The sequence below is a fragment of the Callithrix jacchus genome, chromosome 5 (genome assembly GCF_049354715.1).
Source record: "Callithrix jacchus isolate 240 chromosome 5, calJac240_pri, whole genome shotgun sequence".
NCBI classification, from domain to species: Eukaryota; Metazoa; Chordata; class Mammalia; order Primates; family Cebidae; genus Callithrix; species Callithrix jacchus.
In genome coordinates this window covers 158,199,003-158,226,571 of record NC_133506.1, presented here as the reverse complement: position 1 = coordinate 158,226,571, position 27,569 = coordinate 158,199,003, and the positions used below count along the sequence as shown (strand labels likewise).

At 42.2% G+C, this 27,569-nt stretch overlaps 1 protein-coding gene across 1 annotated transcript; it reads left to right on the top strand.

The window, feature by feature from the left end:
- STOML3 (stomatin like 3) lies at positions 1-27,569 on the top strand. Its single transcript, XM_008998164.5, has 7 exons — positions 1-152; positions 15,830-15,933; positions 16,015-16,087; positions 19,996-20,078; positions 22,098-22,301; positions 23,959-24,093; positions 26,170-27,569. The coding sequence occupies exons 1-7, from the start codon at positions 101-103 to the stop codon at positions 26,392-26,394; spliced, it is 876 nt and encodes a 291-aa protein (XP_008996412.4). The 5' UTR covers positions 1-100; the 3' UTR covers positions 26,395-27,569.

Below are 27,569 nucleotides of genomic sequence, written 5' to 3'. Positions count from 1 at the left end.
CTCTCCCCTCTCCCAAGCACATCTGAGTTGCTGCCTGGACTTCACGCTCAGTCCCAAACCCATGAAAAATTGCCAAGTATAAAAGCTTCTCAAGAATCAGATGGATTCTGGGGTGTCTTCACCTGAGAAGCAGGAAAAAGAGAAATTCGTGGGTAAGTTCCTTTTTCCTGTCTTAGGCTCGTTTTATATATATATATATATATATGGCAAAGCAGGAATTGTAGCATTATTGGGAGGTATAGAGTAAGCATGAGATATATTTGCAGAAATTGGTTCCATATCATTTATAGCTCAAGATTTTGAAGTCATTGCTTATGCTGATTTCATTTGCTTCTTGAATAGCAGTCTATAACTTGCTTTACTTTTCCTTCAATTTTAGATAGAATTGGTGATTCTCTTTGCATTTCTTCCTTTTGTACTAAATAGCAAAGATAAGTTGAAGAGGCTGACTTTTCTCCAACTTCAAATATCTTCTGATGATGCTGAGACTAAAAAGAGCAGATCTGGCCGGGCGCGGTGGCTCACGCCTGTAATCCCAGCACTTCGGGAGGCCGAGGCGGGCGGATCACCAGGTCAAGAGATCAAGGCCATGCTGGTCAACATGGTGAAACCCCGTCTCTACTAAAAATACAAAAAAATAAAAAAAAAATAGCCAGGCATGGTGGCGCGTGCCTGTGGTCCCAGCTACTCGGGAGGCTGGGGCGGAAGAATTACTTGAATCCAGGAGGCGGAGGTTGCAGTGAGCCGAGATGGCGCCATTGCACTCCAGCCTGGCGATAGAGCAAGACTCCATCTCAAAAAGAAAAAAAAAGAAAAGTTGGTTTGCGCTGCATCATGTTTGATAAATGGAGAGAAGTTGGGAAAAATAAAAGCCTATAAGTACTACGTACTATCCTTACCTCTAATCACTATTATGTTACAAAGTATTTGCTTGCATTATCTTTTAAAATGTTACAATAATTCTGAGGTAGATTCTCTTAGAGTCTCATTTTACAAATAAGAAAACCGAGCTTTGGAAAGTTTAAAAACTTGTCCAGAAAGTGATGGTGATGATGATGGGGTGTGTGTGTGTGTGTGTGTGTATGATCTAACCTGTGCTCTATATTATGTTGCCAAAAAAGCCATACTGCATGTTAGAAAAAGAACACATTTGACATCATTAATACATAAAAGAATAAACGAGGCTGGGTGCACTGGTGCACACCTGAAATCCCAGCACTTTGGGAGGCCAAGGCAGGCAGGTCACTTGAGCTCAGGAGTTTGAGACCAGCCTGGGCAACATGACAGATCCCCATCTCTACAAAAATCACAAAATTTAGCCAGGCATGGTGGTGCACGCCTGTGGATAAGTGGGAGGCTGAGGTGGGAGGATCGCTTGAGTCCAGGAGGTTTAGGCTTTAGTGAGCTGAGATCATATCGCTGCACTCCAGCCTGGGTGACAGAGCAAGACCCTGCCTCAAAAAGAAAAAAAGAAGAAGAAGAAGGAAAATAAGTAAAGAAAGAAAAAGGAAAAAGTATATATTTAGAGACATTTACCTGAATTGGAAAATAAACTTTTCCATGAAATAGGCATGGAAACCCTGATAAGCTTGAAGGCAGTCAATATCATCTGAAAATGCAAGCGGGAGGTCTCAAGAGTCCCCTGATTTATCTATCATGAGACACTCAGTTTCCATAGTAATAGGTCAAAATATCAACTGGGTAGATGGCGTGCTGAAGCTGTATCCTCAGTGAGATACTTGAAAGTATTCATGAGTTTTCTTGGTTTTGATTCTTTAATGTGAAAAACTGGCACTATTATAGAATGAACAGAAATGAGGGTCTTATATTTTGCAACATCTGATTTCCTGTGCTTTTATAGTTTCTTAGGAGAGATGCAGTGTGGACCATTCTCTGAGCTCTGTGGGCTGTTGGCCCTTGCAACTTAGATATATACGTACATATATGTGTGCGTATATATATATAAAATATTAATATATATATATTAAGGCAATGTTATTCAGTCGTGTAAGCATTATAGACATTTTCCTTCACAATTGGTGAGGACATTATTTAATATATAAAGAACTGAGCCCTTATTATCATTTCCAACAGGAAAGTTATGTGGGAGTGTGCTGCTGGCACACTTTATTTATTGTATTTTTAGAGATGGAATCTTGCTCTGTCGCCCAAACTAGAGTGCAGTGGCGCGATCTCAGCTCACTGCAACCTCACCCTCCTGAGTAGCTGGGACTACAGGCACGTGCCACCATGCCTGGTTAATTTTTGTATTTTTATTTTTTGTAGAAGTTGGGTTTCGCCATGTTGCCCAGGCTGGCCTTGAACTTTTGGGCTCGAGCGATCCTCCGGCCTCAGCCTCCCAAAGTGCTGAGATTACAGGCATGAGCCACTGTGCCAGACCTGGACCAGCTTTTGAAAGTCACTTGTAAGCATCTTTTTCTAACTCCAAACTCTTGACATCACAAGGGCAGATTAGAATCACCTGAAGGGGTAGGTGATATTTGCACTGTGGAAACACTATAAATTAAGACTTTCTCCCTTTCCCCAAAAGCCCAATTTTTAGACTTTTATTATCACACCACTACTTACTAGCTTTTGACATTCTTTTCTGCCCCCGCTTTATTATTTTTGTTTTGTTTTCTAAGAATTAAAGTGAATTGGAATCTAGATCACAGAAATTAGATTCTCTTCTCAAAGTGAACATGCAAAAGAATCTTCCTGGGGAGCTCCTTAAAATACAGATTCCTACTCCCTGCCCCCAGAAGTTCTGGTACTTAGTCTGTGTCTGTGCTGGGTTTAAGATTTTGCGTCCAAAGCCACTCCTGTGAGCTGGTTTAGTTGCCACACAAAGACAGCATTTTGAGTAGGACTATATTCCTTTTCAGCAATTCTGTGCTTTCCTGAAAAGCGTTCCTTAATGCAAGCTGTGTGCATAGAGAAAAAGGAAGGAGGGAAGACGAATTACAGGGGATGAAAATATAATGTTTACCCCTCGGATTTTACTTTAGAGTTCATGTTGGATGCTCAAAGTTCTTTATTCTCTAGAGAAAGAACCAGAAAGTTTCTGAAGTTCTATTTTGCTGACTGCATCTTCACAGGATTGGAAGTGAACACAGAAAGGGAGATCAAATTGCTAACGCTTATCCCCAAGCTGAATAAAAATGATTGTTCTCACTCCACATACTTTCAGTTTCCTCCGGGAAGCATCTGGTCTTCCCTGCTCTGATAATACAAATAACTTTTGTTTTAAGTTGAGGTGATTATTTATTTAAAATTTTACTTTTAAAAATGGTAAGTATAGGCTAGGTGTAGTGGCTCATGCCTGCAATCGCAGCACTTTGGGAGGCAGAGGCAGGCAGATCACCTGAGGTCAGGAGTTTGAGAGCAGCCTGGCCAACATGGTGAGACCTTGTCTCTACCAAAAATACAAAAATTAGCCAGGTGTGGTGGTGGGCACCTGTAATCCTCGCTGCTGGGAAGCAAGGGAATCACTTGAACCCGGGAGGCAGAGGTTGCAGTGAGATGAGATCATGCCACTGCACTCCAGCCTGGGCAACAGAGTGAGACCCCATTTCAAAAAGAAAAAAAAAGGTAAATATATCAAAAATGAAGAAAACTCAGAGCAATGAAAACCACTTATACTTTCATTATTTAGAAATAGCCACTGGGTGATAGAGTGAGACTCCATCTCAAAAAAAGAAATAGTATTTTGGTTAATTTTCTTTCAAAACTTTTTCTATACATATACTTCTATATAATTGTGATTCTACTGTCCCTATAATTTTGCATCTTACTATTCATTTCTTTTAACATCATACCATAATTATTTTCTCATGCTTTTGTAAACTTTATACACACACACACACACACACACACGCACACATAACATTGTGTAGATGTATTATAGTTTGCTTAATTTTCCCTCCATTGTATTTTCAGGGTGGTTTTCATTTACCACTGCTATAAATCACACTGTAATGAGACTTTAGGACATAAATCTCAAGGACAGTATTTTTATTTGTTATTGTTGGCAGTGCTGTTATTACAGATGGAGAGGACTGAAAGCAAGGGAGTGTGGGGAGAGAAGATGATGCGGGAAAACGTTTTTTCTTTCTTTTTTTTTTGAGACAGAGTCTTGCTCTATTTCCCAGGCTGGAGTGCAGTGGCACAATCTAGGCTCACTGCAACCTCTGCTTCCTGGTTTCAAGTGATTCTCCCACCTCAGCCCTCTGAACAGTTGGGATTACAGGTGTGTGCAACCATACCCAGCTAGTTTTTGTATTTTTAGTAGAGATGGGGTTTCACCATGTTGGCCAGGCTGGTCTCGGACTCCTGACCTCAGGTGATCCACCTGCCTCGGCCTCTCAATGTGCTGGGATTATAGGCGTGAGCCACTGCACCCGGCCCTGTTTTCTTCTTGTAATGATGTACAGGTGATGGTACAGTAAGGCAGAATGTATGGAGAAAAATGCAAGGACATATGGTTATTTCGTTAATGAACTTTTTGGAGAGAAAACAGAACCTCGTCTGATGAACCATGATTTCTATACAAGGACTTTCAAACAGATTAGTGAATCTACTATGCTGCTGGCCATCATCCTGATCCTGTACTTCAAAGTACTTCAAAGTATGCACTGTATCCATTCAGCATCATCTGTGAATCAGGAGGTGGAGACATGAAAATAAAATACCTGCTCTCAGAGCACTAAAAATTTACGGGGAAGAAGCAAAAATTTGCTAAAAATTACGAGGTCCTAAAAAAAAGTTATGATAGAGGGTGTACCATCATGTGCTCCTTAACAATGAGGATACATTCTGAGAAATATGTTACCAGGTGATTTTGTCCTTGTAAGAACATCTTAGAGTGTACCTACACAAGCCTCAGTGGTACAGCCTACTACACACTACATGGTATGGCCTATGGCTCCTAGGCTATACACTGTACTGAATACTGTAGGCAGTTGTAACACTATGGTAAGTATTTGTGTATCTAAACATAGAAAATGTACGGTAAAAACACACCATTCTAATCTTATGGGACCACCATTGTTTCTGTGGTCCATCCTTGACTGAAACATCATTACATGATGCATGACTGTATTAGAAACTCAAAAGAGAAGCACCCGAAGGTGAAGGTGACAAAGAAATATCTTCCTGGAAAAAAAGGGGTTGTTTCAGCTGAGCCCTGCCACTAGGTGGCAGAGAGGAAAATGTGGGATGCAACCGGGGGCTGAGGAACACAAAGACCTGTGCAGCGGGATGAGATGTGTGAGGCCCTGGGTCACTTTCTCTGCTGCAGCGGCTATCCGTGTACTGTCAGCACAGGGCTTGACTCCCTCATCTGGGTCACATAGACCCATTCTGAGAGCCCATCAAAAGTCCTGCTACTTGAAAAATCAAGTTATGAATGTGTGAAGAGCCCACGTGTGAACCTGGGCTCTGAGTGGCAGCCTTGGGGTTGCTGCTGCGTTGAGGTGATGGCAATGGGATTCAGCATCAGGAAGCTGTGGGGGAGGACGCCTCCAGGGCATGAAGACGGACACTCAAGGGGGCTTTGACTGTGCTGGCAAGGTGTATATTCTTAAGTTGAATGGTAGGTTTAAGGTATTCAATGCTTTATTTTTATGCCTTTTTGAATATTCACTTTCAAAATAATGCCTTAAGTACTTCTAAGAAGAGGGAAAGAGAGCAAATGGTAAAAGGGAATTCACAGTAGATAATGTGTTGTAATGTTCATGCAACTACTGAGCACAAATCACCCTTCTGGAGTTGAAGTGTAAATCTGCCTGTTTGGAAAACTCTTGGGATTTGTGTTCATGGGACTAGGGCAGATAATAAGATCATCATCCAGCTCTAATTTACTAAATCTTCACCAAAGACTTAATATCTCTATATTTTTTTCAAGGTTCCAAAGATTATCTGAAGGAGCTTATAATGTCAGCAGCCAGATTAGCCAGGAGAACCCTCAAGGGTCTAGAGTTTTTATCGCATAATCTTGAAAATTTCGTTCTTGCACATATAGAGGAGTCACTGTCTAGATGGATCAGAACATCCACAGTTGATATTTAGAATCTGATTTGGTAAAAAAAAAAAAAAAAAAAAAAAAAAAAATAGAAGAAAATAAAGTGTAAATTTTCAATGCAAAAATTATACTGAACAAAGCTAAATGGCCAAGGAAGACTTTTTTCAAGGCTATTGCAATAGAGGAGAGAGGCCAGAATGAGCTCAGCTCTACTGAAGCAAGGGGTGGCAGGATATTTAAAGGCTGGAGTGAGATAGTGGAAAAGTACTGGAATCCTGGAGGGGGAGGACATAAGCCATCTGGGTTTATTAGTATATTTTTTGTATCTTTATGACACACAAAAAAAACGATGAGACAGGTCTCAATATTTTGGGAAGTTTATTTGTCAACGTTAAGGACGAGTGCCTAGGAGTCAGGTTTATGCCTTTCTCTGAAGATGAATTTAAAGACGAAAGAGTGAGATATTGAGAAATACACAATTTTCATGCAAGGGAGGAGTAGCAGGAAAACAGTCACTCGTGCCTTTGGCTCAGTGAATCTGCATTTTTATATGTGGTAACAGGCAGGAAAAGTCAGGAAATCTGCATTTTACATAAGATAACAAATGGGACAGAAGAACAATCAGATATGCTTTTGTGCCAGGTGGACGGAGGGGTGGTGCGTCGGTAACGGTAACCTATGCATTTACATTGCTATGCTGAATTTTAACAGAAATGCTTTCGGGTAAACATCTTGGAGCTCACTAGGAATTTCCTTGTGGGCGAAAATATGAGGGAGGTGTGCAGCTTTTCATCTTGTAACCGTCTTATTTAAGAACCAAAACAGGAGGCAGGTTTTTGTGACGCGGTTCCCAGCTTGACTTTTCGCTTTGGCTTAATGAGTTTGTCCCAAAATTTACTTTCCTTTCACAAGGTAGTTTCTCAACTAGGAGAAAGGTGCCCGCTGAAGTTAGGCTTCTGCTTCCCACAGAAACTGACAGATTAGGCTGCTATTGTCTTTGACGTTTATATTCCAGAGGATAGCTCCCAAGATCTTCAGAAATTTAGTCCTGGGTTGTAAAACTGGCAGGAGGCTTTCAAAAGATTTAAATCTCAAAGAGGCAGAGAAAGAGTTTATATAAGCTAGTACAGCCCATTAATGAAACAAATAAAAAATAAACATATTTAAAAAACAAAGAAAAAAAGAATTTATGACAGTTTTGTTTTTTGTCTTTTTTTGTGGTGTGTGTGTGTGTGTGTGTGTGTGTAAAGAAAATCCACTAAGAAAAGGGAGATCGGGGCTTAGAGTCAGGAAGAAGCCTGTCTAAAGTTCACTCAAGCCAAGGTTAGCTTTGAGGTTTTGGTTTTTTTTTTTTGCCCACTATTATATCTCTGAGATTCCTCCATATTTTACATACAGAAGTAGTTTTGTCTTTTTTCTTACTGAGTAATATTCCTTTGAACATGAATATACCACGACTTCATTTGTCCATCCTGCTGTTAATGAACTTCATATCTTGGCTTCTGTGAATAAAATGTCAATGAACATCCTCAAACGTGGTTTTCACTCTCATCAGTACACCTCTCGGAACACTAGGCTATTGCCTGGATGAATCGATATGGCTAATAATTCCTTTAAAAGCGTAATTTTATCTAAGCCTCACAGCTAGCTATCATTGTCACTATCATGCAACAGAGAAGGGAACCAGGACGTGAGCAGGTTGAGTGACTTGTGAGGTGTCATCTAGCTGTGAAATGGAAGTGTCTGAATTAGAACGTGTGGCTGACTGAGGCGGGGCCTGCCTTTTCAGCCATGCTCTGCTTTGTCTCCTGTCTGCCTACAGTCCGGTTGTACTGAGGGGTTTCCTCTCTCTTTTCTTCTTTCTTAGAATGCAGAGCAAGCAGTGAATTTTCTGTTCTCCAAACTAGCCTGATCTTACATACTCTGGTCTTAATATAAATTATTTATGGAGGTACAGGTTGAGTATCCCTTATCGGAAACATCGGCGACCAGAAGTGTTTCACCTTCCAGACTTTTTTCAGATTTTGAATTATTTGCCTTATACTAGCCAGCTGCACATCCCTAATTTGAAAATCCGAAATCTGAAATATTCCAATGAGCGTTGCCGTTGAGCGTCATGTCACTGCTTTAAAAGTTTCATGTTTTAGAGCATTTCAGATGTTAATCTTTCACATTAGGGATGCTCAGCCAAACATTGAAGACTTGTACACGATACTGTATATATACTCGTACACTGTATTGCATATGTACACTATGCTGTGCATGTCCTTTGTAGGGACATGGATGAAACTGGAAATCATCATTCTCAGCAGGCTGACACAAGAACAGAAAACCAAACACTGCATGTTCTCACTCATAAGTGGGTGTTTAACAATGAGAACACATGGATTCAGGGAGGGGAGAATCACACACCAAGACCTGGGGGGTTGGGGGGCTTGAGGACGAATAGCAGTGGGTGGAGGGATTGGGGAGGGATAGCATTAGGAGAAATACCTAATGTAGATGACAGGGCGATGGATGCAGCAAACCACCACCATGGCACGTGTATACCTATGTAACAAACCTGCACAGTCTGCACATGTACCCCAGAGCTTAAAATATAATAAGAAAAATAAGTAAAAGAGAAAGAAAGGTATTGATTAAATATTTTGCTGCTGTTGTCACAGCCGCACACAGGGAAGTCTCCTCTATTTCACCAGCTGCAGACTTCCTAGAAGTAGGTGCAGCAGAGTAATTAACCTATCAGCACACCTGTTTCTATTGTTGTAACCACCCGAGGGCTTCTTTCTGCCCGCTGCATAAAGAAAGACTTCCATGTGGGCCGGGTGCGGTGGCTCAAGCCTGTAATCCCAGCACTTTGGGAGACCGAGGCAGGTGGATCACGAAGTCAAGAGATCGAGACCATCCTGGTCAACATGGTGAAACCCCGTCTCTACTAAAAATACAAAAAATTAGCTGGGCATGGTGGCACGTGCCTGTAATCCCAGCTACTCAGGAGGCTGAGGCAGGAGCATTGCCTGAACCCAGGAGGCGGAGGTTGCAGTGAGCCGAGATCGCGCCATTGCACTCCAGCCTGGGTAACAAGAGCGAAACTCTGTCTCAAAAAAAAAAAAAAAAAGAAAAAAGAAAGACTTCCATGTTCTAGTAGAAAAAGAGTTTAATAGATTGGAACTCTTGGAGGCTTGTTTCCCATTTTATTCTCCCGCACAGCATTTGCCATAGAACTGATAATCAGGGGCAATTTGTTGGGGGCAACAAAATCCAGTTCTCTACCGGGAAGTAAGCATATGATGATGGCTTTATGGTTATGTGACAATTGTCCCGAGAGCACACACTTTTGTGGATTTGGTTCAAACCGATGATGAAATGTGGTCCTCACTTTGTGACCATCGAAGGTGTTGTGCAGCCCCTTTTCCTCCATCATCCCCTCAGAGACTTGTATAGCTTGAAGTAGGGCGATTTCTGAAGATCTTGGCGTTTAATAACATAATCCCAGCATATCCTTTCAGTCAGAATCGTAATCTTCAAAAACTGTTCTCAGCATCGCACCCTAGTTTCAACCATGGGAGTGAGTGGGGCGAGAGACAGATTTTCAGGAAAAGTTGCTCCATGTGTTCTCATTCCCAGCTGTGCATGCTCACAAGGCTGAGCTGGGAGTCTGCAGGGCAGGTGACAGCAGCACTCACAGCCCCCCTTTACTGGCAGCAAATGAGACTGACCCCCAGGCTCCACCAATTCTCCCAGAAGCTATGGCCTGGGTGATTCTAATGCTCCCGTGTCAATCTTGGAAGAGTAGCCATATTCTCCTCTCTTAACTCTCTCAGCATGTCTATTACCTAATGGAGCTGAGCCTCATGTGCATATGAAATGATGCAAGGGCTTGACGGAACTCCAGAGGCAAGCTTGTAGGTTATTCCATTTTCTCTGTGACAAACACTCGCTTGTGCAGCTGGTGTTAAGGCTGTGTCTACTTTGGAAATGCCCAGGTCTTGGCTCCTGGCATTATGCACTGGAGCTGGTGTCCTGTTGGAGTCCCAGCTGCCTGTATGTGCTATGCTGCTAACATCCTAGCCCCAGAACACCCCAAGGTTTCTGAATACCAAATATTGCACTTCCAGGAGGGAGGAAATACACCGAACGTGGCACGAACTCTGCTGTCTTCACAATACTTTTACCAAGATTTTATAAAAGTGCATACTAGGCCAGGCACGGTGGCTCATGCCTGTAATCCCAGCACTTTGGGAGGCCAAGGTGGTTGGATCAGAAGGTCAGGAGTTCAAGACCAGCCTGGCCAAGATATTGAAACCCTGTCTCTACTAAAATTACAAAAATTAGAAGACCGATCCAAGATGGCCAATCACTAACATCTCGTGACTGCAGCTCTCAGGGAAGGCACGGAGAACTAGACGACGCCACACATTCAGACAAATTCTGGTCGCTCACGGAGCAGAAGATCCCCAGTGGAGGAATCACATGGGTTGCCAGCGCAACTTTCGTGGCCGGCACAGCGGTTCTGCCGGCGCCTCAGCGAGGCAGCTCTCGGAGCAGAGTAAACAGGTTCGGAGGACCTGCATGGGCCCCCAGCACGACACCAGAGCCCACGCAGCAGCTGTGAGGGGGGCACCTCGGCGGGGCAGCGCTCGGCGCAGAGTAAACGGGACCGGTTTCCCTTCTGACTGAGGTTTGGAGCCCCGGGAAGGCAGAGTCACCTACTACGGACACAAGAAGGAAGCCAGACAGGAGAATCCTGGGCAGAAAAGCACCATCAGTTTTAACGCTGCTGCTCTGGCCCTGGGAACTAACAACCTGGACGCCCACTCAAGAGACCTAATCTGAAAGTTGGTAAATTCAAAGAGACAGGAGGATAAATTTACAATGACGGGAAGAAACCAGCGTAAAAAAGCTGAGAATACTCAAAGTCAGAACGCCTCTCCCTCTAAAGATGATCACAGTTCCACATCAACAATGGAACAAGGCTTGATGGAGAACGAGCGCATCCCAATGACAGAATCACTCTTCAAGGAATGGATAGTAACAAACTTCGGTGAGTTAAAAGAACACGTTGTAGCCCAACGTAAAGAAACTAGGAACTTTGAAGAAAGGTTTGATGAAATCCTATTGAGAATAGACAACTTAGAGAGGAGTATGAGTGAATTAATGGAACTGAAGAAACTATACAGGAACTCTGAGAAGTTTGCACAGGTTTAAACACTCGAATTGTTCAAGCAGAAGAAGGGATATCAGAGGTCAAAGTCCAACTTAATGAAATAAAACATGAAGAAAAGATTAGAGAAAAAAGGAGAAAAAGGAATGAGCAAAGTCTCCAAGAAATGTGGGACTATGTGAAAAGACCAAATCTACATTCGATAGGTGTACCTGAATGTGACGGAGAGAATGAATCCAAGATGGAAAATACCCTTCAGGAAATTATTCAGGAAAATTTTCCTAAACTAGCAAAGCAGGTCAATATTCAACCCCAGGTAATACAGAGAACACCACAAAGATATTCCTCAAGAAGAGCAACCCCAAGGCACATAATCGTTAGATTCACAGGGCTGAAACGAAGGAGAAAATGCTAAGGGCAGCCAGAGAGAAAGGTCAGGTTACCCACAAAGGCAAGCCTATCAGACTTACAGCAGATCTCTCAGCAGAAACTCTACAAGCCAGAAGAGAGTGGGGCCAATATTCAACATCCTCAAAGAACAGAACCTTCAGCCCAGAATTTCATAACCAGCCAAACTAAGCTTCACAACTGAAGGAAAAATAAAATCTTTTATGGACAAGCAAGAACTCAGAGATTTATTACCACCAGGCCTGCTTTACAAGAGCTTCTGAAAGAAGCATTACACACAGAAAGAAACAACCAGTATCAGCCCTTCTAAAAATACACCAAAAAGTAAAGAGCACCAACATAAAGAAGAATTTATACCAACGAATGGATAAAACAGCCAGTTAACATCAAAGGGCAGTAACCCTAAATTTAAATCGACTAAATCCCCCAATCAAAAGACACAGCCAAAACCTTCACAGGCAAGGATACACAAAGACTCAAAACAAAGGGATGGAGAAAGATTTACCAACCAAATGGAGAGCAAAAATAAATAAATAAATAAATAAAAAGCAGGAGTTGCAATTCTCATATCGGATAAAATAGATTTTAAAGCAACAAATATATAGTGGTAAAAGGATCAATGCAACAACAAGAGCTAACAATCCTAACACCCAGATACATAGAGACTTAGACTCAATGAGACAGAAAATTAATAAGGATATCCAGGACTCGAACTCAGATCCGGAACAAGTAAACTTAATAAATATTTATAGAGCTCTCCACTTCAAATACACAAAATATACATTCTAGTCAATACCACATCACACGTACTCATAGGTTTAAATGAAACATTGATTAGCCATTATTAATACCCATTTTTTTTTAAGAATAAAGCAATATTTCCACTCACTCTCCCTCTTTCTCTTCCTCCTTCTTCCTCTCCTTTACTCATTTTTTTCTTCTTTCCTTCACTCAAAAAAAAAAAGAAATCAACTTGTAAACCTCTATATCCAGGTCGACAATGTCTCTCTCATTGCTTGAATTCCTTCCTTCCCTTCCCTCCCTCCCTCCCCCTTCCTCCCTTCCTTCATCCCTCCCTTCCTCAAAAAAAAAAAATTGCAAAAATTAGCCATGCGTGGTGGCGGGCACCTATAATTCCAGCCACTTGAGAGGCTGAGGCAGAGAATTATTTGAACCTGGGAGGCAGAGGTTATGGTGGACTGAGGCAGCGTCACTGCACTCCAGCCTGGACGACAGAGAGAGACTCCATCTCAAAAAAAGAAGAAAAAAGTGCCTATTAGCCCAGTGAGACATGTATAAGCACAGTTACTACAGCCTTGCAAATAACCTTAATGATCACTAGGAGAATGGTAAGTAAACTGAGACACAGGTGTAAGAAGGAATAGTATGCAACAAGAAAGAAGACTGAGGCAGATGGAAGATATACACAATACATTGCGTTAAAGTAGAAATGTGGGTGCAATGTAGCGCTATTTATCTCAAAATAGAATGTTCACATCAAAGCCAATACTTTCTAAATGCAGATATTTGTACATAAATACACTGGATTTGTAAAGTGGGTCTGTAAAGAATGTACACCGAACTGGGAACTACAGAACTTCTCTAGATAAAAGTGGGACTCAGGAGAGGATGGTTCAGGGAATTTGAGTGCTATTGGTTGATTTTTTTTCAATGAGAATGTGTATCTACAGGCTGTGCTATTAATACTAAAAAAGCACTAATAAAATATGATGAAGATTCTATGAGAATGCACATAGTATCTCTTTCCATCTTGTGTAATGAGAGTCTGATTCACCTCCGTGTGGACCCAAAGCTTTGGAAGGTGATATTTTAGAAATTTAAACTTCAGAGTATTCAGGCAAGCCCTTATTGTTTAGAATATATATTTATATGTATTTGGAGCCTACAAAAGGCCATTTGTACTCAAAAGTTTTCATATGAAATATGTATCTAAAATTTAGTTATTTTCACCTACCAGCATAACAATTAAGAAGGTTAAAATGATCTGAGGAGAACAGGACATGTCGGAATAGACACATGTATAATGTTGGCAAGAGTGGAGGTTGCTACCAACCTTCTGAAGGGCATTTGTCATGTTTCAAAATTGCAAATACTAGTCCCTTTGACCTAATGCTTCTACTACCAGGGATTTATCCTACACAAATGCACAAAAACACACATTTAAAAACATTCATCAAAGTGTCATTTATAAGAGCAAAAGCCCAGAATTCTAAATATTCATGAATTTGGCTCAGGTCTCAAAAAATCAGTAGCAGTAGCATGGGTAACTGAGGATGGATTTGAGGTAGTATTATTTATGTTTAGTGACTTTCTGCAGTTGGATAGGGAAAAGGTAAGGATGACCTGTCTAAACCGGGCAGAGGGGTGGATGGTGAAGGCATTAATTGAGATAGAGACAGTATATGGCATTTCTAGGAGGAGCTGGCTGGGATATCTAGTCTAGTGCTAGTGTATGGAGAGCATAAATTAGCTGGGGGAGATCCCGAGGATGAAAATGGGGGTGGCTGTCAAGGAGAAGGGAATAAGGAGGCACAAGGATTTAAAAGGAGGTAAAAATGGGCTAGGTGTGATGGGTCGTGCCTGTATTCCCAGCACTTTGGGAGGCCGAAGTGGGTGGATCATCTGAGGTAAGGAGTTCAACACCAGCCTGGCCAACATGGTGAAACTCCATCTCTACTAAAAATACAAAAATTAGCTGGGCACAGTTGTGCATGCCTATAATCCCAACTACTCAGGAGGCTGAGGCAGGAGAATCACTGGAACCTGGGAGGCGAAGTTGGCAGTGAGCCGAGATCATGCCACTGCACTCCAATCTGGGGGACAGAATGAGACTCTGTCTCAAAAAAAAAAAATAAATAAATAAATAAATAAAGATAAAAGGAGGTCAAATGGTGACCACAAAGAATTCTAAAGTAAAAGGGTCAGCCAGACCTGCTTATGTTACAAACAATTACGCAACTTCAGAAGTTACATAATTGATGTGATTAAAGCCACAGAGTTTTAGGTGGTTGAAGTAGGATTTTAACTCAGTCTCGTCTTATTGCAAAGCAATATTCATTAAGCCAAATTCACCCACTATCATTATGTGTGATTAGCAAGAAGAGATCTTATGTGATGAGCCAATATCACAAAACGTTTCTGAAAAGTTAGCAATGGCAAATACCAACATCTGACAACAAGTCCTTAGAATACGTGTGCATCTGAAAATGGGAATAATAGTAGTATTACATGCTTAAAACTGCAGATGTTAGTGTATGCCCAGGGGCCATATAAAAATAATCTTATTTAATCCTCGTCAAATTCTGTGAGGTGGGTAACTTCTAACCCCATTCTAGAGATGAAGAAATGGAAACCCAGAGACTGAGTGGCCTTCTATACTAATGCCTTAGAATTGGTAAGTGACAGAGCTCACATAAAAACTTATGCCTCAGAATTCTTCAGGATATTTTTCCATGTGCCCCACTCTCTCCCTTTGGGGATGATAGTACCTACCTACCTGCCACAGAGGGTGCGTTGAATTTCATCTCAAAAACAGGACCCAGACATCTGATGATTCTGGTGTGGATGGTCCAGCGATTACATTTTGGCAACCATGGTTTATGTGTTTTGAGAATAATAAATCATAACAGCCCTATAAAAATGTAATAGTAATTATTTCTGTTATCGTTACGAGATTTTTCTTGGAAGGAATAAGTCCATTTTAACTTTTTTTTGTTTTTTTGAGACAGAGTCTCACTTGGTCACCAGGCGCCAGGCTGGAGTGCAGTGGCACAATCTTGGCTCACTGCAACCTCCGCCTCCCGGGTTCAAGCAATTCTCCTGCCTCAGTCTCCCGAGTAGCTGGGACTACAGGCGCACACCACCACGCCCAGCTAATTTTTTTGTGTTTTTAGTAGAGACGGGGTTTCACCATGTTGGCCAGGATGGTCTCTATCTCTTGACCTCGTGATCCTCCTGCCTCGGCCTCCCAAAGTGCTGGGATTATGGGCATTTTAATTTTTTAAAACCTGAATAAGTAACCATTTGAGTGTGTGTGTGTGTGTGTGTGTGTGTGTGTGTGTGTATAACTACATCCGTGGGTGTAAATGGATTTAGGTTTCCTATTCAGCCATGTCAGGTTTGGCCAGCTGTCTGGATAGTCTCCACAGCCGTGCAGCTGGTGGCTTTCTTAAGAACCACATCGATCACAGATTTGCTTCCTTCTCACTTCCTAGGTGTCAACAATAAACGGCTTGGCGTCTGTGGCTGGATCCTGTTTTCCCTCTCTTTCCTGTTGGTGATCATTACCTTCCCCATCTCTATATGGATGTGCTTGAAGGTAACACCCTGGGAGGTAAACTGGGTTCTCTATATGAACTGACAAATTGTTAGGACTGAATCTTCACCTTTAATCTCCTAGATCATTAAGGAGTATGAACGCGCTGTTGTATTCCGTCTGGGACGCATCCAAGCTGACAAATCCAACAGACCAGGTATGAATGGCGCCGTGGCTGTCCCTGACAAAGATCAGGGACACCTAATGCTACTGCTGCCACCTTCACTACTTTTCCTGGTGGTGCCTATTGAGAGTCAGAAAACTTGCTGGAAGCTGGTGCTCTCGCCCTTCTGTACAGCAGAAGAATGCCCCCTTTTTATGCAAGTCAGTGGGAATGACCACCAGTTTGAGAGTTTGGAAATCTGGCCCTGCCTCCTAATTCTCCCTCTGAGACATTCAGTGAATATGAGAAGGGTAGCTCTGGTTACACTGGCTGAACGTCACTTATTACCGGGGCCGCCAGGAGAGTGTGGGAAGAATAAAGAGAGAAAGTAAACGGCGAACGTAGACCATTAAGTTACTCAAGGAGAGTATATCGAGAGCTGGTGCTTGATGCTCACTCTTTGAAAAGGGCTAATGGCAAAGCAAAGGGTAATTTTCTCTCCCGGCGAGTAGACTCGTAGAAAGACAGAGCTGGAAGCCACTGTACGCCTTTTGCCAAATGCCCCGGTTTTGAAAATAAAAGACATGAGGCCAACGTAAGTTTGATGAGCTATCTAAGTTAGAAATAACTTAATAATATCCTTATAGTTAGAAATAAAGATGAGCTTCCAGGCCTTCTAACATCTAGAATTGTATAGTGTTTATTTCCATCCTTTCTTTACAACCTTGGAAAAGAAAATGTTCCAGAAGGTCATGTTATAAGAGAATGTGGGTTTTTGTTTGTTTTATACCAGGGGTCAGGGTGGACACTAAAACCATAAGGTACTAAAACTCCCTAGAAGTAAAATATTGATTTAAGACTCATAGCTTCTCTGGGCGTATATTTAGTTGAACAATATGAAATTGCTAAATTCGTTTTGAACCCTAGACATGGCAATTTCAGAGGATTAATCCTAATACTCTGGAAATGAGGGGCTGTCCAAAACAGTGTCTGAGAAGGCAGGAGGAAAGCAATCGTTGCTAGCTATGTTTCTCTGATAACGTTTGCTTTCTGCCCCCATCATGGCTTATTTGGATACATTGTTCTCTCTGCAACTGGAAGGTCTCGGGGGTAGAAATTTCCTAAGCACCATGATGCTCTGTGTGCTTTGACCTTGGCCATAAGTCATGGATCTGTTAATACATAAAAAAGTATTGGAAACTTCAAGAGGAGAAGCTTGTGAAGGAGGCTTGGCCTTTTTTTTTTTTTTTGAGACAGAGTTTTGCTCTGTCCCCGAGGTTGGAGTGCAGTGGCACAATCTTGGCTCACTGCAACCTCTGCCTCCCGGGTTCAGGTGATTCTCCCACCTCAGCCTCCTGAGTAGCTGGGATTACAGACACTCACCATCATGCCCAGCTAATTTTTGTATTTTTGTAGAGATGGTGTTTCACCATGTTGGCCAGGCTGGTCTTGAACTCCTGACCTCAGGTGATCTGCCCTCCTCAGCCTCCCAAAATGCTGAGATTACAGGCGTGAGCAGCCATTTCAAGTATAACCTTACTTGTCTAATTTTATAAAGGACCTGAGAAAAAGAAGGCCAAAACTACTTATAAATGTTCTCATGAGTTTGGCAAAGCAAGAGTCATCCAAGTGAGGTATCACAGCACAGGACTAACTTCTTCCCGGCCATGTTCTACCCAGTGGGGCTAGGATTATAAGTTACAGTAAAATTGGATCTGAGAGAAGCAGAACAACCAGAACTAGGAAGCCTCTAGAGAAAAATATATCACTTCTAAATGAATTTTCCCCAAAGATTTTACTATTAAATGTCTCAGGATAACAACTCTCGTCATACATGTCTCTGGGGTTAGTGAGTTACCTCAGAATGTCACAAGGCCAAGAGGGAAACAAGCCAAATTGCTCATGGAAAACCTCTCCAATTTTATAAATTGTAAATTATTCTTGAATAATAGCTGCCACTTCATGAGCATTTAATACATACCGGGCGCTGTGTGTAGTACGTTATTTCATTAGCATGTGGAACCATGCTTAGGCTTCACTACCGGCTGATATGTATTAGGTAATCAAACCATTACGTGAATTTTTTCCGGTCACAAGACTACTAAGTTTTAGGGCTGGAACTTAACTCTATCTAGTTCTCAGGTCCATGATCTTAACCACCATGGCCTGGCATCAAAAATGGAAGTAAGGTTTCGAGGCCAAAAGAAAGAAAGCACCTTAGCAGCGTGTTTTGCTGATACTGCCTCCCCTTTACGTGGTGTTCGGCCTTAAAACTGGTTTCTGCCATGAGAACAGAAACAATCATGCAAAGCCTTCTTGATGAATGGAAATAGATTAGTGCCCCCGTCTTGCTAACATGCCTTGTGGTTCTAACCTTTGTAACTCTCACAGTAAAGAAGCAACATTCACCAGGGTAACGTCAAGAGTTCCAAGGGTCCTCAAATGATCCTTCTTACACCCATCCTTCCCTGACTCAGCCCCAACTTAATGCCTTACAAATAAGAAAGGAGTAGATGTGTTTACAATTGGGAAATGCCACTGTACATGCGTTAGAACACGGCTGCGGAGAAGCTATTAATTCTGGAATACATTGATTTAGGGAACGTGAGATCCTGGGAAGATTTTAGTTCAATTATCCTTCATTACTTTTTAAATTGACTGAGAATGTTGGCAGTCACTGATACTCAAAGCCAAGAGTCTATTACTTGAATCTGTTATGTAAGTGTCTTAATTATAAGGATATTACTTTCCAAAATATTTTATTTTTTTAGTGGAGTATTTTAGAGCAAATACAAAATACCATATCATGTCATTTTACTTGCAAACACTTTAGTCTGTATATGTAGCTGATAAGGACTTCATTAACATTAACACCATGCTGCTGTGGTCTGAGTATTTGTGGCCCCCCAAAATTGATAAGTTGAACCTAATCACCAATGCAATGATATTAGGAGGTGGGGCCCCTGGGAGGTAACTAGAATGTAAGGGAGTCATCCTCATGAGTGGAATTAGTGCCCTTGTAAAGGAAGTCTCAGAGAGCTGCCTTGTCCCTCCCAGGACACCACATGACCATCTACAAACCTGGAAGTAAGCCCTTACAAGACACTGCATCTATGAGCACCTTGATCTTGGACTTCCCAGGCTCCAGAACTATATGAAATAAACTTGTTGTTTATAAGCCACCCAGTTTATGGTATTTTGTTATAGCAGCCTGAACAGACTAAGACACATGCCATTAACACAACCAGTACAATGAACAAGAATACCTTAATATCTGTTTTTTTTTGAGATGGAGTTTTACTCTTGTCACCCAGGCTGGAGTGCAGTGTTACAGTCTCAGCTCATTGCAACTTTTGCCCTCTGGGTTCAAGCGATTCTCCTGCCTCAGCCTCCCAAGTAGCTGGGATTACAGGTGTGCGTGACCATGACCAGCTAATTTTTTTTTTGTTCTGAATTTTTAGTAGAGGTAAGGTTTCACCTCTGGCCAGGTTGGCCAGGTTGGTCTTGAACTCCTCACCTCAGGTGATCCACCCTCAGTGGCCTCCCAAAATGCTGGGATTACAGGTTTGAACCACCACGCCCTGCCTTAACATCTTTTTATATGCATTCTGTGTTCAATTTTCTCACTTGTCCCAAAGGTGCTTTCACCATTGGTCAGAATATTATTTTTAATTAATGTCAAACTAAACACTTAGATAGAAGTTGATTGTTTAAAACATGAAAATGAAAAAATAAATGTCAGGGATCTTTAGCTTCTTACCAAAAGCTACTTCCCAGCAATTCCTTCTTCTTAGTCACTGACTTAGAGGAAGAAATCAGTTTCCTCAGAGTGACATGTGTTCATATTGAAGATCACCCGAGAAACTTATATAGCCCCATGTAAACGATGCACCATGTTGCTATGAGACTACTTGCAGTTATTTTCTACAGAGCAACATTTTAAACTGGGTTTTTTCTCATAGGTTTGATCCTGCTTCTGCCATGCATAGATGTGTTCGTCAGAGTTGACCTCCGAACAGTGACCTGCAACATTCCCCCACAAGAGGTAGTGCTGATTAAAGATCTGTCACTCAGAACTAAACTTGTGTTTTCCCTATTGCATGGACAATTACAGCTGTATAGTACACTTTTAAACTACAGGAGGGAGGATGAGCTGAGTAAACCCAGAGACCTGCTTGAATCGCCCTTGGTGGCTCCTGAAACTACTACAAATTTGTTTTGCCAAATGAGAATGAAGCCAAGAGCAAGGGGTGAGTCGTTAGAAGACTTGGAAAGGCTTGGCGTGAGAAAGCCTGACAGCAGAGATCTAGTCAGCAGGGAAGCTGGGCTGGAGAATGACAGAGCCGAGGCTTGGACGAGATAGACAGTCACTGTATGAAGGAGCTGAATCGAATCTGACAGACAGTGGCTGGTTTTGATACCACCCTCTCTGTCACCTTCTCAGAAGAGTTTTTAGTAATATCTACATGAGTCACATTTGCTTTTGACTTTAAATCGTTTCTGTGTTTGGAAGCAATAGAGGGAGCAGGAGGATAGAGGAGAGGCTGCACAGGGCCCACCTGTGTTTACGTAAGTCTTTTTTTATTTTTGAGATGGTTTTACTCTTGTTGCCCAGACTGGAGGGCAGTGATGTCATCTCGGCTCACTGCAACCTCTACCTCCTGGGTTCAAGCAATTCTCCTGCGTCAGCCTCCCAGGTTGCTGGGATTATAGGTGCCAGCCACCACGCACAGCTAATTTCTGTATTTTTAGTGGAGGCAGGGTTTCATCATGTTGGCCAAGCTGGTCTCGAATTCCTGACCTCAGGTGATCTGCCCACTTCGGCCTCTCAAAGTGCAGGGATTACAGGAGTGAGCCTTTTAATTCCTGAAGTACTACAGGTAAATGACCAAAACAGTAACTCAGCAATAGGGAAGAGGAAGAGTTACTAATTATCATGTCACCTCTTCATAACCAAAGTGATTCAGGTTGGAGGAAAAGCAATGGAGGACCTAGGATGTGGGAGGCCAATGGTGATAAGAAGGCAGAAAATCAACAGTTATACATATATGTGAATTTTCTTCTCTCTGGTTCAAGAAACTCAGCCAGGACCCAGAGGTGATGTCTTCCTGTCACTTAGGAACTGCAGAATACTTGCTTTTGAATTCAGCCCCAGGCTGGGCGCGGTGGCTCATGCCTATAATCCCAGCACTTTGGGAGGCTGTGGTGGGAAGATCACTTGAGGTCAGGAGTTCAAGACCAGCCTGGCCAACATGGTGAACTCTCATCTCTACTAAAAATACAAAAATCAACCAGGTATAGTGGCAGGCACCTGTAATCTCAGCCGCTCAGTAGGCTGAGGCAGGTGGAGGTTGCAGTGAGCAGATATTGAGCCATTGCAATCCAGCCTGGGTGACAGAGCAAGACTCTGTCTCAAAAAAAAAAAAAAAAAAACAGCCCCCGTCAGGAGAGGCTGGGATGCTTAGTGACCTACAGTAGGGACTTTACTGGCTCTGTTATGGATAGATCTAGGTTCTGCTCCCATAGTATACCCAGAGATCTCTCATTTGCTCCCAAACCTTGTCACGTTATTCAGAACAATGCTGAGCCTCTCCATAGAGCTAAATTGATTTTTCTTTACATGGTCTCTGGTGCCATCTATGTTTTCTAAGAAGCACTGCTTCACCAAGTCTGATAAAAACTGGAAACCAAAAAGAGCGCAGGTGTCAGGGAAACAAGTTCTACCTCTGCTCAGACTGGAGATAATAGAATGGCAGAAGGGCTGTACTGTTACATTTCACTTGGAAAGGCCTGTCTTCGGCATGCCGAGTTAAGTGTTTATGCCTGTAGGATGTCAATCTTCTTGAAGAAGAAGTCACAGGGGTAGGTATGACGACAGCTTTAGGGGAATTCTGTGTCGGCTAGGAAGATATTCTCTCCAAGCCAGGACAGGTTTTAGGTGATTGTAGCGTGAGTTGCCGTTACTGCTCTCCTTTTGTGGAGGGCAGCTTTTGGGCCAGCTGTCACTTTCTCGGTAGCGGTGAAAGTCATCAATAAGTGACGTTGCCCTGTTCTTGCTCTCCAGATCCTCACCAGAGACTCCGTGACTATTCAGGTGGATGGAGTTGTCTATTACAGAATCTACAGTGCTGTCTCGGCAGTGGCCAATGTCAATGATGTCCATCAAGCCACATTTCTGCTGGCTCAAACCACTCTGAGAAACGTCTTAGGGACACAGACCTTGTCCCAGATCTTGGCTGGACGAGAAGAGATTACCCATAGCATCCAGGTAAAGACACCGAGAACTAGGAGACTGTATCTTTAATTCATTGGTTTTAATTATTAGTGATCATTAAATAGCAGCATTTCAAAGCAACCCCCACCACATGCATGCTTATACACACTCACACACAGACAGCTGCTGTAGAGGTGAGCTTCAGTCGTGATTTCACTTACTTGTTACCACAAGAAATGTATTTAAATATCTGAGTGCAAGAAGGCAGTTTATCCATTTTCTTTGGAATTTGAAATTATGAATTAACATTGTACAGCTATAATCTTTTCTGAAGAAGTTAGAGATCAGATTTATTTTTAGTTTAGATGACTCCAGAAATGCAGCCTGGTTGCCTATATATTTAAATATATACGCAGCCTGGTTCTCTGGGTGCCTATATATTTAAATAAAGTATGAAAGTTAAATTCATTTGAAACAGCATAGACCTGTCATCTCTAGAAATTCTTACACCATGCCACCAACATCACTAGTAACATTAATAGTAATGATAATTATAATATCAATGAAGATGTAACAGCTGTCGATCTCATCTCTTACACACGCTAGTTGCTGGACAAGAATACTTCTGTATTTTCTTTGATCAGTTGCATTTGGATTCTGAGCTTCGTTTCTGTAAGTTAATTATATGAGGAAATTCAGCTTTGGTTCTTCTTGGCCTCTCCTCTAGTCCCTAAGGTAGAGGAAAGTTCCCAAGCTTTTATGAGGCAGTATGAGTCCTGCATGATAATTCCCCATGATGTTTATATGTGCCTCGTGAATTTAACAACTCAAAGGTATCCCATCTACAGCCAGGTCACTGACTTCTTGTGAGGTCTCATTACCTGTCAGTGTCCTGCAGGGATCACAGAAAGGCAGGGGAGGGATCACTTGCTATTTGGTAGCAGAGATCTCTGCCCCCACCCTTTAGGGGAGCTATCCTGATCCTATCATTCCTCAAGACATTCATCTTCTCCAGGATGACCAGCAAAATATCTTCAATGGTTTTACAGCTTTTACAAAAGACAAGAGTATCTTTGACTTTAAGCTGCTTCTACTTTGAAAAATATGCCTTGCTTCTTCTTTAAAGCTGGCCATAGGGCAGAAGTTAAACAGAGCAAGATAAATGGTATCTTGAAAAGGACCCAATCATAATATGCATTGAGTCATTCCTAGGTACTGAGAGGTATCTATGTATTGTCTCCAAATCTAATAACAGTCCTGAAAGAAAACATTTTATAGGTAAGAAAACTGAGAGCCAGATAAGTTAAGAAACTGCCCCGGTGATTCACAAATGCACATGGCAGAGCCAATGCAAAATCCAGGTCTGTCAGAGAAACCCACGAATTGCTGCCTGCTTGAAACCAGTGACAAGGAAATCTGGGATATTTACTCAAATCCAGATGGATCTCACCTACTTCCTTGGGAATGGTTTTAGGGTAGATCCTGCTGATAAGACACCCACTAAAAGATCTGCCAGGTTAAATTCCCGAATTCTTAATGATATTCACTTTAAATTCCAAAAAATGATCAACAGAATGTTAACTCTTATTCTCTTCTGAAATTGTCTCACTCCAAATGTTGTAAATGCAAAAAGAAAGAAAGAAAAATTTATCTTGCAAGTATGAAACATATTAGAAATGTACATCACATCACCTGTCTTCTTTGGAAACAGACTTTACTTGATGATGCCACTGAGCTGTGGGGCATCCGGGTGGCCCGAGTGGAAATCAAAGATGTTCGGATTCCCGTGCAGTTGCAGAGGTCCATGGCTGCCGAGGCTGAGGCCACGCGGGAGGCCAGGGCCAAGGTAAGGGCTGTGCAGTCACACATGGAGGGACAGCTGCCTCGTGTTGGGGTCAACAAGGATAGGACTTGAACAGAAGATTGGGTCTCTCAATTATTTCCATAAGAAAGGGGTTTCTTTTCAGTCTTACGGAGATATTTCCCTGAATTAAAAGGTAACAAGCAGCTTACTGTACCTTGAGGAACTTTGGTAGCAGGTCTTGGGTTAAGAGGCTGCTCAGTAACACACTGAGCAATTTAGCCAAGCAGGTCCCAATTCTAACCACGTATCGGTGTTCCCTGGGAAGAATACAACAAAACAAAACAAAACACCAATTTCCAAGCCTTACTTCAAACCCAGGCTCAAAGCAGTCTCTAGTGGACTAAGAAACCTATATTTTCATAAAGCTGGTGACTTAGATGTAGCCAACATGGAGTCTGTTTTTTGCACATTATTGTTCGAGTATATTTAAATGTTGCTGGAATAAAAGGGGGCAATTAAATACAATCCAGGTAAGAATTACAACATGTAAGCGCACGCTGGCCCTGAATGCCTTGCGTCTGTTGAGGTCCTGGCTTTCATGTCTGTGTGGATATGTTTCCTGAAGTATCAGAAACCAACTGGGATCCGAAGCCTTGATGTATCCTCTTTGGAAACTCACTTGTTAGTTGATGAATGTGTTTCTTTGACTCATTTCTGACTCTTATCTGGTTTATCTGCTAAGCTCCAGCAGCTTCCAAGAAGGGACTCGGCAATGAGAGAAGAGAGATCACTTTTGCACACAGGCAGATGGCCGCAGATGGGGCAGCTGAGTCATACTTGGACAGTCTGAGAACTAGAAAGAATGAGGTCCTTAAGAGATTGCCAGTGTTATAAGGCTGGCACTTACTGCTAGTTGTAATCAAGAGCCAAGAGAACTAGAAACCATCTCGGTTTGTAAGAATAACACCAAGGTGGCAACAGAATGAACTAAAAACATCTAAGATAAGTAAAAATGATAAAAGCATCAATTAGAGACCTTACATTTCAGACTTCTCTGGAAATGAATGCACTTAGTGAGGCTCCAAAGTGCTTCAACGCATTAGTAGGGTAGACGCCAAGTATTCATTTGTATTTAAAAGAGTACTTTTACTTTTGTTTGACAATAAAATCTAGGGACCTATGATTTGTAAAATATCCCTCGCTGCTTCCTGCAACCTCCTTGAATTTCTCTAATTACGTTAGGAAGTGAAACTGAAACTCATTTTCTTTTTTTTTTTTGGGAGGAAGGGAGGGAGGCAGGAAGGGAGGCAAGGAGGAAGGGAGGGAGGAAGGAAGGGATGAAGGAAGGAAGGGAGGGAGGGAGGGAGGGAGGGAGGGAGAGAAGGGAAGGAAGGAAATCAAGCAATAGAGAGATATTGCCAACTTGGATCTAGAGGTTTACAAGTTGATTTCTTTTTTTGAGAGAAGGAGAGAAAAAAAAGGAGTAAAGGGGAAGAGAAAGAGGGAGGGTGAACGGAAATGTTGCTTTATTCTGAAAAAAATGGGTATTAATAATGGCCAATCAATGTTTCACTTAAACCTATGAGTAGGTGTGATGTGGTATTGACAAGAATGTATATTTTGTGTATTTGAAGTGGAGAGCTCTATAAATATTTATTAAGTTTACTTGTTCCGAATCTGAGTTCGAGTCCTTGATATCCTTATTAATTTTCTGTCTCATTGTGTCTAAGTCTGTATGTGTCTGGGTGTTAGGATCGTTAGCTCTTGTTGCATTGATCCTTTTACCACTATATCTTTATTGCTTTAAAATCTATTTTATCCGATACGGGAATTGCAACTCCTGCTTTTTATTTATTTATTTTTGCTCTCCATTTGGTTGGTAAATCTTTCTCCATCCCTTTGTTTTGAGTCTTTGTGTATCCTTGCATGTGAAACGGGTCTGGATGTAACATGCCGTTGGGTTTTGGCTGTGTCTTTTATCCCTGCCAAAGAAATACATGAAAAACATGTGGCAACATGGGGGCCGGGGAGAGAGGCATCAAAACAAACCCAGAAAAAGGAAGCACCGGTTACAGTGTAAACTCTTATTTCTGAATGGTTTTATTCCTGTCCTTTCAGGTCCTTGCAGCTGAAGGAGAAATGAACGCTTCCAAATACCTGAAGTCAGCCTCCATGGTGCTGGCTCAGTCTCCCATCGCTCTCCAGCTGCGTTACCTGCAGACCTTGAGCACCGTAGCCACCGAGAAGAATTCTACGATTGTGTTTCCTCTGCCCATGAATATACTAGATGGCATTGGTGGTGCCAGCTATGATAACCACAAGAAGCTTCCGAATAAAGCCTAAGGTCTTCTTGTGGTATCCAGGTACTGCATAGAAAGTGGTATCTATTCCTATGGAGAAGCCAGCAGTTAGAAACGGTGAGAATTCCAACACTATTCATGTCACAGTAACTCCACAGATGGAGGAGCATTGGCAGGAAAAAGCTCTAGAGGCAATACAGAGAAAAAGTAAAGCAAAAACGAGAGCTGTATATTACTTTTATTTTTAGGACCATAATCAACGTTGTCATATTCTTATGTAATTAATTAGTGATGGTCTCTGACTTTATAGTAGGAACTTTCTGGTAGTATGAGAAGAAATCATTGGGTGACTGTGACTGATGTTTCAGAATTACTTTTTTTTTTTTTTGAGACGGAGTTTCGCTCTTGTTACCCAGGCTGGAGTGCAATGGCGCGATCTTGGCTCACCACAACCTCTGCCTCCTGGGTTCAGGCAATTCTCCTGCCTCAGCCTCCTGAGTAGCTGGGATTACAGGCGCGCGCCACCATGCCCAGCTAATTTTCGTATTTTTAGTAGAGACGGGGTTTCACCATGTTGACCAGGATGGTCTGTATCTCTTGACCTCGTGATCCACCCGCCTTGGCCTCCCAAAGTGCTGGGATTATAGGCGTGAGCCACCGCGCCAGGCCCCAGAATTACTTTTTAATTGTTTTTAAGAAGCACTCCCGATCATTTATAAAGTAACATAGGCCTCATATTTACACTATGTATTTGCTTTATAATTCCAAAGTCGTTACTGGCTAAATCTCCAGTGATTGCAATCAAACCCCACAATGCTGAAAACAGAGATTGATTTTGATGTTAAGAACAAAAGAAGTACGGAAACCTCCAGGCTCAAACACGTCCCCAGTGCCACAAGGCAAACCACACTCTGCGCATGGTCCAGGTCTTTTGCTGCATGTCCTGCCGGCACCATGGTCAGCGAGTGGGACCCGACACACGAAAGTGACCAGCTCCTGTCAGCTTACTTGCTTACAAGGGAGACTGCTTGGAAAGGCTGCGGTGGTTGGAACCACTGAGGAGCATCACCCTGGGGATTTCATGTTTTCAGCCTGTTCTTAGTCCCGGGAGCCCCAGGTAATCGAGAATTGTTTGTGGACTCTATCCTCATCCTCTCCCCACCTACCAAACAACCTCTTAAAAATAAAGAAGGCATAGACTATAAATGAATTTTAAAA

Bases quoted from the DNA above. Each gene is read 5' to 3' on its own strand.
- STOML3 (XM_008998164.5), top strand. From the start codon at position 101: ATGGATTCTGGGGTGTCTTCACCTGAGAAGCAGGAAAAAGAGAAATTC. The intron at 153-15,829 runs GTAAGTTCCTTT...CTCACTTCCTAG, and splicing joins GGAAAAAGAGAAATTCGTGG to GTGTCAACAATAAACGGCTT. The intron at 20,079-22,097 runs GTAGTGCTGATT...CTTGCTCTCCAG, and splicing joins GCAACATTCCCCCACAAGAG to ATCCTCACCAGAGACTCCGT.